Source organism: Oryzias latipes, chromosome 22 (genome assembly GCF_002234675.1).
Source record: "Oryzias latipes chromosome 22, ASM223467v1".
Lineage (NCBI taxonomy): Eukaryota > Metazoa > Chordata > Actinopteri > Beloniformes > Adrianichthyidae > Oryzias > Oryzias latipes.
Window position 1 is genome coordinate 13,966,373 of NC_019880.2, and position 13,691 is coordinate 13,980,063.

At 40.7% G+C, this 13,691-nt stretch overlaps 1 protein-coding gene across 2 annotated transcripts in view; it reads right to left on the minus strand.

The window, feature by feature from the left end:
* LOC101170559 (signal-induced proliferation-associated 1-like protein 1) overlaps nt 1–13,691 on the minus strand; it is a 37,876-nt gene that overhangs the window by 13,257 nt on the left and 10,928 nt on the right. For both annotated transcript variants that reach the window (XM_023951460.1, XM_023951459.1), the window contains exons 2-5: nt 2,703–4,367; nt 2,481–2,611; nt 442–630; nt 180–354 (exon numbers count right to left, since the gene is read on the minus strand). In XM_023951460.1, the coding sequence (XP_023807228.1) occupies nt 180–354; nt 442–630; nt 2,481–2,611; nt 2,703–4,161 (1,954 nt within the window). In that variant the 5' untranslated portion in view covers nt 4,162–4,367. The remainder of the gene's footprint in view (nt 1–179; nt 355–441; nt 631–2,480; nt 2,612–2,702; nt 4,368–13,691) is intronic.

The following is a 13,691-nucleotide window of genomic DNA, read 5'->3' on the forward strand; positions in this document are numbered from 1 at the left end:
GGCTTTGATAATGAGGGAAAAGTACAAAAAATACTAAGAAAATAAAGCTCCACTGTTATTAACTTAGGCTAAAGCTAACCTAAATAGTAACTGGGAGGAAATCTGGACCAATGAGCTGAAGACATCTGTCTTTAGATGGATTATCTATGAGAGCACTGGTGGGTGAGTCTGGGAGTTACTTTTGGTGTCCAGCTGGGCTCTGTACTTGGTGAAGCCCTTTAGGCGGACCTTCTCCCCCAGGAGCTCCAGAAACTCTTCAAAGGCAGAACCTGCCGTCTCGTTGTTGTACATCTCCTCCTCGGTGCTCTGCCCGGCCCTACAGTACATCACGCCCACCTTCACCTGAAAGCTCAGCTGGAGGCCAGAAACCACACACAGGTTGTAATTCTATCAGAGACCACACGGGGCAAAGCAGATTTCTAAAATTGTTGTCCTCCTTACCCCTTGTTCATCCAACTTCATTAACTGCTCAGTGACTTTGGGTGTGTTGAGGGCCTGTCGGAGGCAGGACAAATCCAGCTCTGGGAGAAGATACTCCAGCACCTCCTTGACGGGCAGCCCCCGGGAGGTGCCGTGCTTAGAGGTGGAAGGCACTGCATCTTCCAGTATTGAACCTCGGAGAGTTGTCATCTGGAATAACGGGAGAGAGGAGAGAAAGAGGAGATTACAGAGAGGAGAGAGCAAATGCTGGAATGCACCTCAGGAATGTTTAATGTACTTTGAACCCTCTCTTGAAGATCAAACACACTGATAATAACAACATGCCTGCCAAAAAGAATCTAGCCAGGACAAACTGCAGAAGTTCCTAAAGATGCAGACACAAAACTATTACAAATCAAAGGTTTGGGTAAAAGTGGAGCTGAGAAAGAAGACATTGGAGGGGCCTGTCCAAGATCTCTGAGTGCACAAAGTGTGCTTCCTATTGAATTCTGATTTTAACCTCAAGCTATCATAAGCAGCTGGAACAGACAGAATGTCTCTCCTAAGAGCTGATGGTTTTGCTCAGCCTGCATTTTCATTGGAACCCCGTGTCTGTGCTTAAATAAGTTGAACCTGTGAGAGTTTTATTTAACCAAATCCATGTTACCTCAAGTTGATGGGCCTCTAGCTGAACATTTCAAATTGGCCCCACATGAAATGTACACTGAAATTAAGAGATGCAACTGTCCATGTGGGGCACTGACATGATCACAGGCCTGAGAGGCTGGAGGATGAAGGCATTTCCTGAGGTTCCTTCCCACGTTGCTAACATGGAGGCCAACAGCTAAGTAGCTCTGAGGCAGGTTACGTAACAGGAAAACAGGACTAAGACTTCAACACTCTAATAATTCAACAGGAACAGGAATAATTTGATCACAAATGAATTAACAGCTCATAAATTCTACATTTCTTTCATGGCTTTTCACTGTGATTTGGTAAACCATCAGGGATCTCTCAAATAAGTATACCGTGTTTGAAGTAATATTTGTGCCACTACAATGAGATGAATAGTCACAACTTTAGAAGTTGCCAATGAAAATATTAAATATATGCTATTCAGACCTTTTTCTTAATATTTTCATTTCTATCTAAGTATTTTTCTTAAGCTCAACCAGGGGTAACTAGGTAGGGCAGGCGATTGACATCTCTCTAAAAAAAACAGTCGGACTTCAAAGCTTTAGGCAAAGGTGGGGAGGTGGGATATTTGTTTTTACCAAAAACGGCACAGATTCTCAAACCAAAATATACATTTTAATGTATATAGAAGCTTTTTGGCTTAAAAATCCAATATGTTATTTAAAGTCTAATATTGAAAAAAAACTACATATAAATGGAGTATACTTATACAGCTGTCACTGTCATAGTACCATTCACATTCACACACTGATGGCAGCTCTGCTGTCCAACACTGGTGCCAATCTATGACCACCCGGAGCAATGTGGGGATCAGTGTCTTGCCCAAGGACACTTCAACACATGCAATGCAGGAGCTGATCACTCTATCCAAACGTGTGGGTTTAAAAGCCCTAATATTTGACATTTCTTCTGTTTAAAAATGTGACCAAAAACAATTCTAAAAACAGTGTTAGCATGACATTATATTTAAAAATAAACTATTCAAGAAAAAAGGCCTTTTTATTATGGAATAAAAGTGTTGCATGTTTAAATCCCATGTACCTCGACTTGGGGTCAAGTGTGCTTTGAAAACATTTTGGAACAGAAATAATCAGAGCTTGCAAAATTGTTGTTGTTTTTTTGGAAAAGAGTCCTTCTGTGTTTTTTTATGAAATGCTGCCATACTTTGGTGGCTTATTTTCTACATAATTACCATGACAGGCCAGATTTAGCAGTGGCAGCTGGCCAGGCAGTACATCGGACTCCATCACTAGTGAATCTATAAAAACGACATGCTGAATTTTGTTTAACTATGATTGGCAGATTACTTTAAATGAAAAGTGATGAGAGTCTCAAACAGAAGGCTGGCGGCAGTAAAAACTGACCTCGCTGGTTCTAAAGATGATGCGGTAGTTATACTGCTGACTGTGCTCCTTATCGTCCTCCAGCTTCTCTCTACAGAGGCTCACTGCAACTGGACCCAGCGCCTCGTCAATCCCAAAGTAGTTCCAATGGTCTAAGGGGGGGGGAAGAAAGCTTGTTAATGTTTTTGGTTCAAACATTAAAACCAAAAGCATTGATGAAAATCCCATCTATTTATATCTCACCCCGAGAGTAGAAGAACTTCCGGTAATAGTAGGCTCCCAGGTCCATGTGCTCCACTATGTACTGTTTCCCCTTTTTTAGGAGTGTGTTGTCTTCCTCCCTAGCTCCCTCAAGAACTGAAACTCCAGCATTGCTATAGTGTGAAACAGAGGTTTCATACAAGTTAACTTCCCCGACTGGGGTCCCTGAGCTTGTTCCGCCACCAAGAAACAAATGATGTCCCAATCTGCCCCTGCCATTGACATCAGTACCAATCTCGTTGCGAAAGCAAGGGCAACTTAGCAACATTTCATTGCTTTGCTCATCTCCCGAGTCTAGGCTTGGGCTGCCTCTAGAACTGAGTTCTTCTTGACTTCCACTGGGGGAGCTGTAAGGCAGGCTGTGGGTTGATGACAGAGTTGAAGAAGCGGAGGCGACGGCAGCAGCGGACGCGCCGGTGGTGGTGTTTTTTATCTTAACGGCAGTTTGCCGGAGGTGAATAATTTCATTCAGATCAAAGAGAAGGCTTTGAACATCATAATGAGCAAAACCTTTCTGACACACCCAGCGCTTTAGACGGGGGCCAGGGTCCTCTGTCCTGCCGTCCTCAGCATCAGAACCCCCCCGAGTAGAGTCCAAATCACCGTGCACATTCCTAAGCTTTCGGAATATGGACTCCCCTCCTGTCTCAGACTTGGTACGTCTCTTTGGAGGCTTGTCTCTGTCCTTGGGCTTAAGAAGATGGCCATCAATTTCATCTTCCTGAGCTTTCAAATTTGCTTCTCTCGACCCCACATGTGGAATATCCCCAAGTTTCTCAGGAGCTGGGCTACGATGGTCAACTTTTTCCCCTTCGTAGCCCTTAAGCATTTCAAAAATGCTTTCCCCAGAAATCCCATGTTGATTTATAGAAGATGTGCTGCCATATTCACGATGGAGAGGGGAAAATTTGGACCCTGGTGATGATCCCCACTCTTCTCCACTGTCAGCACCAGCTTCCATCTCACCAACAGCCATGTCACTGTTGCTGCGCTGGCGGACACGTCTCTGTCGCGGGTTTCTAGACGCCGAACTTCTCTGGTCCCCTGGGGCCAAGTAACGGGTGACAGGACTGCTGTAATTGTTCGGCTGGACCTGCGTTCGACTCTTAAGGGTGTTGTGGATGTTTCGCAACATGGATGAATCCTGAGGACTCAAAGCAGGTCCCAATTTGACATGACTTTTAGGCACAGCAGAAACATCAGCCTCTATGGATGGGTGCCATATAGGTCCCGGAATGTCTTTTCTTGGGGGCCAGTCAGCCACTCGAGCCCGAACACCCATTTTAGGCACTCCTGTAGTCACAGGTGGATGAATGTTGTCGACTTGGGTAAGGGCAGCCCCTCCGTTTACCATCCGGAGATGGCTAGTGTAAAACTCATTGGTGGCGGGGATGGAACCCCCGACGGTGTGATCCATGGGTGGGAGTTTCAGGCTGGTCATGACACCAGTGCCAAAGGCTAAAGGCACTTAGCATTTAAACATGCCTGCTTGTGGGGTGCAATGCCATTCCCTGAATTCATCAGTAGTTCACGTGTCCGGCTCAACAATGGGTGTAAAAGCTCCTCCACCACTGCAAGCTTGAATGGTTTCACCTCAACTGCTGCACAAATGTGGCCAAGACATCTTTTCACTCCAAAGCCAGAAACCTGAAAATAAGTGAAAACAGTTAGTGCAGAACACCAATTATTTTCAATGAATCTGTTACATTAGACTCACTCTGATCATTTTATGATCTATTTTCCAAGCCTAGTAGTCTTTTATTTTTGATTATGCCCGTTTTTAACCAAAATTGAAAAACGTGTCATTTTCTAGGACATGGATTCTGCAGAGCGGCAGTAGTTAATTATAAATTCACCTATGAGTTGTGGAGCAACTCCACCCCCCTTCCCATTGCCGAGAGCTTTCTGTTAACAAGTTCTCCCGCTAGCTCACAGCCCCTCACACCTTCAACTTAACATTACTCATGCAACAAAAATGTTGAGCAATATTGGTGCCATCCGGTCGTATGGTTTGGAGGAAAACAAAGACGTGTATGGATCTTTTTATCTCCAAGTGGATGGAGAAATGAGCTTGTGGCCCACCCATTGTATATTCTGCATAACAAATACAATCCTTCTCATTTTTTCATCCACTCCTGGTTCACAATAATTTGAATAAATAAATATTCAAATGCAATTTTGAGCTCAACTTTCTTTATGTACTTCGTCAGAGAAATCCAATAATATGATAAAACACCTAAAAACACAATTTTAATTGGTTTTTAACCAAACCCACCTATGTGGTGACATACAAAACGTGCTCTGAGTTGACACATTCTTGAAATCAGTGAAACCTCATTAAAATCTAAGCTCGGTGTGAAAATGATGTCAGCTTTAATTTGTGCCACTTTGAAGACTTCATGTGTGTCCATGAAACCACCTTTACTCCATTAAGCGTTTATAACAGGAAAACATTTTTTAATGTTATAAATTTACATAAATTTACATAAAAATGTTACAAATTTACTACATTTTATAATGTTAATGGTATAAAAAATACAACATCATTACTTTTACCCATCACAGCAACAACATGAATATGTGGGATTAATAAACAAATAGATCCAGTTTAAATATATGAAAAGTCTAAATCCATTTTTGAATGTCCTTTAGTGTGTTTTCCCACATTCTTCAAAACCTTTAATAGCTCCTCATTCAAAGTGAAAATGTGAAAAGCATTTTTTTTTTTTAAAAAAAAGGTCTCAAAATCTCTGCGCAATAAGCTATTTCTGGCTCTTTACACCTCCTAGGAGTGCAGGGTTCTTTGGCTGTTGTTATGGTTTAGTGACAGTCCACCTTAAAAGGTCGGCCAGTCAACATGTCATAATGATTGCTCAAGCAAGTGAAGCACCTGCACAGTGTGTACACCTAGAACAAGGAAAGTTGTGTAGCTGTGATGTTTAAGAAGAGGGCAATACTTCAAACTGTCCATCTAAGAAACCACCAAACCTTCACGTTTCACAAAATTACGTTTAGATCTACAGACATTAGCAGGTGTGTTGCCTTTGAAGTGAACCTTTATACTAACCTTTACTTAAAGAATTTCCTTACTGAGAATAATTTTAATAATAGTGTCTAATGCCACCCATAGGAATTTTGAAGCATGAAATGAAGCCTGGACTGTGTTCCACCCAAAGTTTTCCGAAAATAGGAAAGAATTTATTTTTTTAGATTTTATAACCTGGAAGTCAATTGGAAATTGCTCATTTCTTACACCAGCCTCAAGTGGTGATTTAGGGAAATGCACCATTTGGTGTTTCTGGGCTTCCATTAAATGTGTTGCCTTTCAATACATGGCTCAAACTGCTTTGTGCAGCTGAACCGTGCCTCCATAGGCACCATTTTCAAGCTCAAGAGAATCGAAAAATTGAAGACTGAAACTGTGCCAAACTAGCAATAAGGAGCATGTGGAGGATTAAACCTCTATCCACTGCCCTGCTTTCTTGTGATCACATTAGCCACCAGTTATGTGCAGATCATGATGAGTCTGCAGCACGGCCACCTTCACACTATGTCAAAGACACGCTGCACAGAAAAGAAAAAACGCCTTGATCTGCTTCAAAATGGTCAAACAATTTAAGGAGTGCTTCACTACTGAAGGAAAATTCAAAGGAGCCATGCTGCATTGCAACAGTGGAACAGTCATCCTGGAGATGGGTCAAATGTTCCCCATCCAGCTTATAGTTTGTTTTAATATATCAGCATCAATTTACAAGTCAAGTGAAAGTACAGGAAAAAAAGCTCAAGGTTCTGCAGTGCAGCTGATTTCGTCTTCAGCAATGCCTCAAGCAAAAGAGCTTCAGTCAGCCGACACAGAACCCTGGATTTCAACTGTGCATTTCTAAACCACAAGTACATGGATATGGACAATCCTTCAGCAGCACACTGCAAAAACAAGTGTTGTATAAATGTCTACTTTATGGATGCAATGTATATGTGAATTAATACAAAAGTGGTTTCCAAGGTAGGTGACCCTAAAATCCAACACTGGAAAAATGTTTTTATTGGAAAGCGTTTGTGGAAAAGGAAGTCCTCTTTACAAAAAGAAGAGTTAATAATTAACTTATTATGAAAAAGGTAATTAACCTGAATCTTTAATGGTATATGAAGTAAATCTATTAAAATAAAATCTATTCAAATAAAAATGCAGTCAATTACAAAAGCAAGAAAATGTACAAGTACTCACGCAAAAGGTGTTAGCTGTGCTAAACAGGAAATAGAATTAATGCAGTAGAATCTAACACTTATCCTACACATGGATATTAACACATCTATGTTTTTAAATGCATTTAGCTGATTCTCTGTATAAGTCGCATTTTTCATAGTTTGGCTGGTGGTGCGACTTATACTCAGATAAGACTTGTGTGTAAGTTTAAAAAAAAGCCACTAGAGGGCACTGCAGGTGTGTTTATCTGTATTTGCAACCGACAGCAGAACAGAAGAAGACGCACCGCTTAGTCTTACGTCAGGCTTGGCAGAATTGTTCCAATGCGACAAGGGAATAAAAAAAGAAAAATCAACGCATTTAAGGACTTTAGTTGACATGTTAGCATTTTCTTTATGCTTTCTGAATTATTGTTCATATGTTGCGCTAATATGAAGCCAAATAAGCATTAGTGTGTTAAAGTAGTGAATATATGATATGATAATATGACTTGCCAAAATGAAATTTCCGTTCTTGTTCCAGGTTTTGTTAAATACATTTTTTCCCAAAAGTGCAACTCCTCCTTTTTTTACATACTTTGCATTTTTTGGCTGCTGCACCTTATACCCCAGATTGACTTATAGTCCGAAAGTATGTCGTGAAGGTCGAAATAAAAAAATACAACTTTTCTGATAAAAAATATCCATTGTATATTAATAACAATTATAGCCCAGCAACCTTACATGGCAAAAACTAAGTTGGATGTTAATCTTTTAAACTGCGAACTGTTTAGTAAGTGTGAACTGTGGGTGAAATCGCTGCATTTTGGTTGCAACAAGCAGATGTTAACGGACATGACTATCTCCTTATCAAAAACATTTGCCGTATTGAAATCTGCTTTCTAAATTTATATTAATTCTCTTTTATTCTATTTCTAGTCTCAGATGCCATGTTGATGTAACTTATTTTAAAACATATATAAGCTTAAAGAAAAGTGTTTCAGGTGAAAGAATGTGTTTAAAATCCCTTGTGCGTCTCTAAAACTATTCCACTACCTCTTCTAATTTTAATGCAGAGATAAAATATCTCCAATATCTTCCTTTTGTCACACAAGGAGAAATTTCCATTTTCCACCACATCCACATGAATAGGATTCTATTCTTTGGGGCATGACAGCAGATTAGCCGTCTCTTGATTAATTAAAAAAAATCCATTAATGTCTTGCTGGAACGCAGCTTATCAAGAATTGAAAATGATCAAGGAATGAAAATTAAAAAGTGTTTCTTGTCCCAGAGCTATTTTCTCTCATGCTGCACATTTAAGTGCTCACACACACAAACGCACATTAAAAAGAAATAGCCATCTAATCTGCCCATTGATGAACCCACAGAGAAACATAGGATTTTCAGATTAGGGTAAATACTCGACAATGGCAGAGTATTTTGTGTTTTTAGACGAGATGAGATTTTCAACTCATTCCAGTCTTGTTCCAGCTCATCTTATCAGACTTTCTTTGCCAGGGCAACTGTTTCCCCCCCCCCTCCACAGGTAGGACATGTACAGACAGCTCTCATCTGATTACGTTTATGAATTCTTTCAAATGTTACTCTGACCTCTTGATGTAAACTCCAGCTCCTGCAATATAAAGGCACTCCTCAGAAAAGCCACAAATGAAGGGATTTGACGTGACTAATAAGAGTGTCATGACTTGTGGGCTGTCCAAGGTCTTATGAAACACTGCGCATACTAGAAACATGGCATTTATAACAGAGAACAGTCGGTCAGAAATTCAGATGAATCACAATAAGGAGGAGAATGATAGACATCCTGACTCGTTCTGTGAGGGAGATATTCTAATAAAGAAAAGGAGTCTCCAGCTGGAGAAAGCTTTGGTGCTAGAAGTTCAGAGGCCTTTTCCAAGGCTGTTGTGGAAGACTTGTTGTCTCTGAGATAAGGGAAACATGTTGGAGTTGAAATAGTCTTCAAACTGAAAAGCAGGGAAGTTTCCCAGCACACTGGGCAAGTGTTACCCCAGCTCCAACAAAAGAGTGGAAGGATTGCCCTACAAGCTTGTAATTACTGCGTGCTTGAATGGGATAAGAGGCTGTTTGCCTGACACCATTGGCTTCCAACAGGCACCCCACCATTTAGTCCACTGGCTCTCCTTGGTTCCTAATCTTTCCTGCTCGGAGCGCTGACTGGGACGCTGGACAGGAGGCACAAAGGTCCCTCTGTGCTGGCTTGGTCAAAAACCGGGGCCCCATTCCAACACACTGAAGTCTTTGAAAATTGCCTGGCACGGGGAACTCGCGATGGCCACGCATGACGCCTGCCAGAAAAACCAGATGGATTAAATGCAAGGGGAGGTGAGAGCTAAGCCAAAACCAGATTTCACCAAGAAATAGAACAGAACGATAAGAAAGTAGGATGTTGCCAAGACAAAAGAGGAAGTATTTCATCTGTAAACTAAATTCTTTAACAAGTCACTCGCTTTTCCTTAATCCACCCCACTGATCCACACATAATATTTGGCAGACAACAGACTTTGTGATGTCATTAGACAGTTTAATGACTTTTACATAGCAGTATATACTGTCATGTTGGGAGAATTGAAGGGTTTATAGGATTGTACCTCTACATATGAATACTAGTCACACAGGAAGCTGTGACGCATCTCAATATCTCCAGGTTTTCCTCATGTCTGGCTCTTTTTCACTTGTTTAATGAATATCCTTTTCTGTCTAACAGAGAAACCATGAGCCCATTTTATTGAGCAACTTGAGAAACCAACACCATAGGACGAAAATAAGCAACCATGTAGACACATAAACACAACAAAAATCCCCTGCAATAAATATACATCCTGGAATTCCACAAATTCAGTGAAAAGCAGAGGATCAGCAGCGACTAGAGGAGCAAGTTGGGACAAAGCCATTTCAACACCGACTGTCCAAGTAATAATCTGTTAGAAACACAGCTTTTCTGCAGCAACCAGCCACCCTGAGAGCTTTGATCTGTGTGATATCAGGTGGGATAAGTATCGGGTCAAAAGAAAAAAATATTTCTTGAATAAGACAAATAGAACACAAATGCCACACAATGCTTGAGAACTTCCAAAAAGAAACCCATTGTTCTGGGATGCGCTGCAGCTGCATCGCTGCCATAACTCTCACTATCACTGCAACACAGCTCAATGAGTAATGGGCAGAGCTAACCACTGGCAAAGTGAATTTTACTCGCAGCCTTACACAAGGGGACAGTCCTGGACGGGGGGCCAGAATATATCGAGAGCCATCATCTGCTGCCGGGTGTCCTTGGTTGCTCCTTTTCTCTCATCAAGACAGAACTCCATCAGGGCTTGGCGAGGGATGGCGCAGAAGAGACAAAAGAAAAGGGCCACTTGACATGGTTTAAACTTGGTGATGGCAAACCTGGTAACCTACATCTAACTACTTGGGTGGGCTACAAGTTTAACAATGAACGGCTTTGTCCAAACCCCAGAGCTGTATTTATCCTTAAAAATGCTTTATGGGCAGAAGAACTACAACTTCTTCTTTAATGGATGACAAAACCCTCTGAAAAAGTGAAAGAATCTTTGACTGAGTCAGTTCTTTCACAGATTTATTCCCCACTGAAACAGAAGAACCTATAAACACTGCAGCGCTTTGTTGTTATAAATGACTTGTCACAGGCAGAAGTACTAGGAAGCACAGAAGAAGAAGAAGTGCGCAAAAACAAAAAAAAGAGAGATGTTTGCAGAGGAATGTAAAATATTCCAAGGAGGAAGTAGCCAGCAGTTGGGAGCAGAGGTTGAAAAGTGGCAGTTTGCTCAAGGCTGCACTTTCCCTCTCCCGTGTCCTCTTTGGCTGCATCCAACACCAGGATTCCATTAGACAGTGAGCTGTCTCTCTGTAGACAGGTACATGCCGAGACAAAAACACGCTGACGCACAGCGCCACATGACCACGTCCAGATAACCCGCTTTCACAAAAACAAGCCACAACACAACAGTCCACTTCTCTAGTCATGTTTTCGCTTAACAGAACCACTTTATAAAGACCCACTCTGATGATCTTTCGAGCTATTTTAAAAGGTGTTATCTCAATGATGATTATGGCGTTTTTAGCCTAAAGTTGAAGCCTAGTTAAAGGGACGGGACTTTTCCAAAAACAGAGCTGAAGCTGCGGTTAAATAGTGGTACTGTCATTCTACTCAAAGTGTCTTTAATTGAATCAAATAAACACTGAGAAAAAAGTATTTTATGATCTTTCATATTCCTAACTATTCAGTGTTTTATCATGGCCTTTTTGGATGAACACTGAGCTAACATCTTGGCAATAGCAAATGTTATTAGATCAGGGAAGATGAGTCATTTTCCTGGTACACCTGACCATCTCCACACTGGCTGAAAAGCAGTTAGATGTCCACATTGGAAAGACAGTTTAAAACACATTAGAAAGTTTTGAATTGTTTACAGCCTTTTTAATGAGATTTTCTACTTTCCCTCTAAAGGAAAAAAGGACAGCAAAAATGAAAACTAGCACCTTCTTGTTTTTCCACTGGCTGCCATAACATTCCACATGCTCCATATCAAAAAAAATAATAATAATACTCAACCCTGCAATTTAGCTTTTAAATATTTTTACTTAGGAACTTGTTCTCTGTGTTTTAATCAGGCCTAAGGCTGCATTTAGAACTAACCGCACTGGTGTGTGGAGGTCTTTATCCGAACAGATTGAAACTGAGACAAAAAAAAGGTGGCTGAAGACATCAAATGCCTTTTTTGATTCAGAATTAGCCACCCATTACAGCTATTGCAAATGCAAAACATAATTTAAATAATGTGCATGCAGGCGTTGATAGAGATATATTGTTCCTAAATTTTCAAAAAAGTATTAAATTGTTTCGTTGGCTAGCGGGTTGGTTACTGCAGGAAGCAGAAAAATGGATCACTTGTGTGTTTTTTCAGTTAGCAGTCAATCAGTGAGTTCTCAAAAATGTCCCCCCACCTCCAAGGATATGCTGGGACAAGAATGTACCTCACAGATCAACGCTGCTGCTTTCCGACACACAAGACTGAAGCTCATTTTTATCTACAGTTTGGATGTTTTTTTTTGTTTTTTATTTTCTAAGTGTATGGCTTTAAACATCGGCCACATTGTTCTCCAGACTTTGAGGGGGTCTTTGAGATATACCCTTCAGAGTGACCACCTGCATTCCCTCATGAGGCTTTTAGAGTCACCTTCCTTCTGATCACATCCTGCTTGACTGCTAAAAATATTTGATATAAGAAGGGCAGAGTCCCACATAAGTTGACTGATTGCAAAAGTTGTGATCTGAGAATAATCGGCACGATAAAGAACGGACTTCATGTCTGAGCCTGGTTGCAGGTTGTTAATAATTGATTTTGTAGTTGAAAGTCCATTCAGTCTGAAGCAACACCAACACCCACCTAGCAGTGATTAGAGGGTTGTGTTATTATTTCAGCTGCAGCCAGCTAAAAAAGAAAAAACTATGAGCACCTAAAATAAGTTATTTGAGGGTACAAAGATATGTAAAAGATATAAACTTTGTACATCTTCATATTTATGCAACAGTGAGGTCTTGAAAGGTTTTTCGATGTACATAGATATAAAATGTTCGACACACAATAGAAAAAAGGCAGGCTTTATGACAGCTAAACATACTTTTGCCATTTGATAAATAAAGTGTGGGGGGGGGGGTCTAAAAGAGAAAGTATTGCTTTTTAAAGCTAACCCCACTCTTGGAGATTTCTTATTTTCTATATACTATTTGTTCATCGATTATAGCCTAACATTTGTATTTAAATACAATACAATACCCATGAATTTGTAACTTTTTCTCCAGCAGCAAAGGCTATGAATACTCCTCAATGGGTCCCAGTTCAACAGAAGTTAGGGGACTTTTTTTAACCTCCTTAAAATACTTCTAAATATCTTTACAGCAGATAACATACTCAATTTAAAACAAATACAAGTTTTTCTTGGCGCTGACATTTATTTTAATTTTTTTTTTCAGTCTCAAGTGCTGGGATTAGTCAGTTACCATCTGTTTTAGATGGAAATAGAAGGACAAGAAAGTGCATGCAGAATAATTAACAGTGTGGATGTAAAGAGGAGGCTTGAATGAGTAGACTGTGAGCTTGCTGTCTATAATTCAGCCTCTCCACGTGCCAGAAGATGGGGGAAGGGAATAAGCCGGGGGGGGTTAAAAGAAAATGGTACTTCCAAGCCTACTATTACTTGATTCTCTGATCACAGACACTCCAGAGCAAAACAAATTAAGCTTTCAGTAAAGCTGGCATGTCTTATATGCCCAACATGCACAGATTGATTTGGACTGCTCCTTTCGGATCAATGTCACATCATTGTTAGCAGCACAACCAGCACTGTGGGGTCGAGTTTGAACACAGAGGAGAACCATTAGATGGTGGCGTGGTTTTTGTTTTTTTTTTGGTTCAAAGGTTGGTTCAAATCTGTGCCCCTACACCTCTGCTCATTTCTGCAGTCACACAAACCGAAGGTCGCATGGATGTGTGTGGCTATCAGTGAGTGTTGGCCGGGCACAAGGGGCACAAGCATTGATTATAATCATTTAAAAATAGGCGAGTTTCTGTAAGTCTTTATGGAACAACCAAAGGTTCACTTTCCTTTATGCAAACAAACTCATTGATCAGCTGCTGACCAGACCTGATCGAGCTGATCAATTAGGACTCCAGACCAGCTGATCTGATATGTTTGTGACAGACATATTTATGTAAAGATATT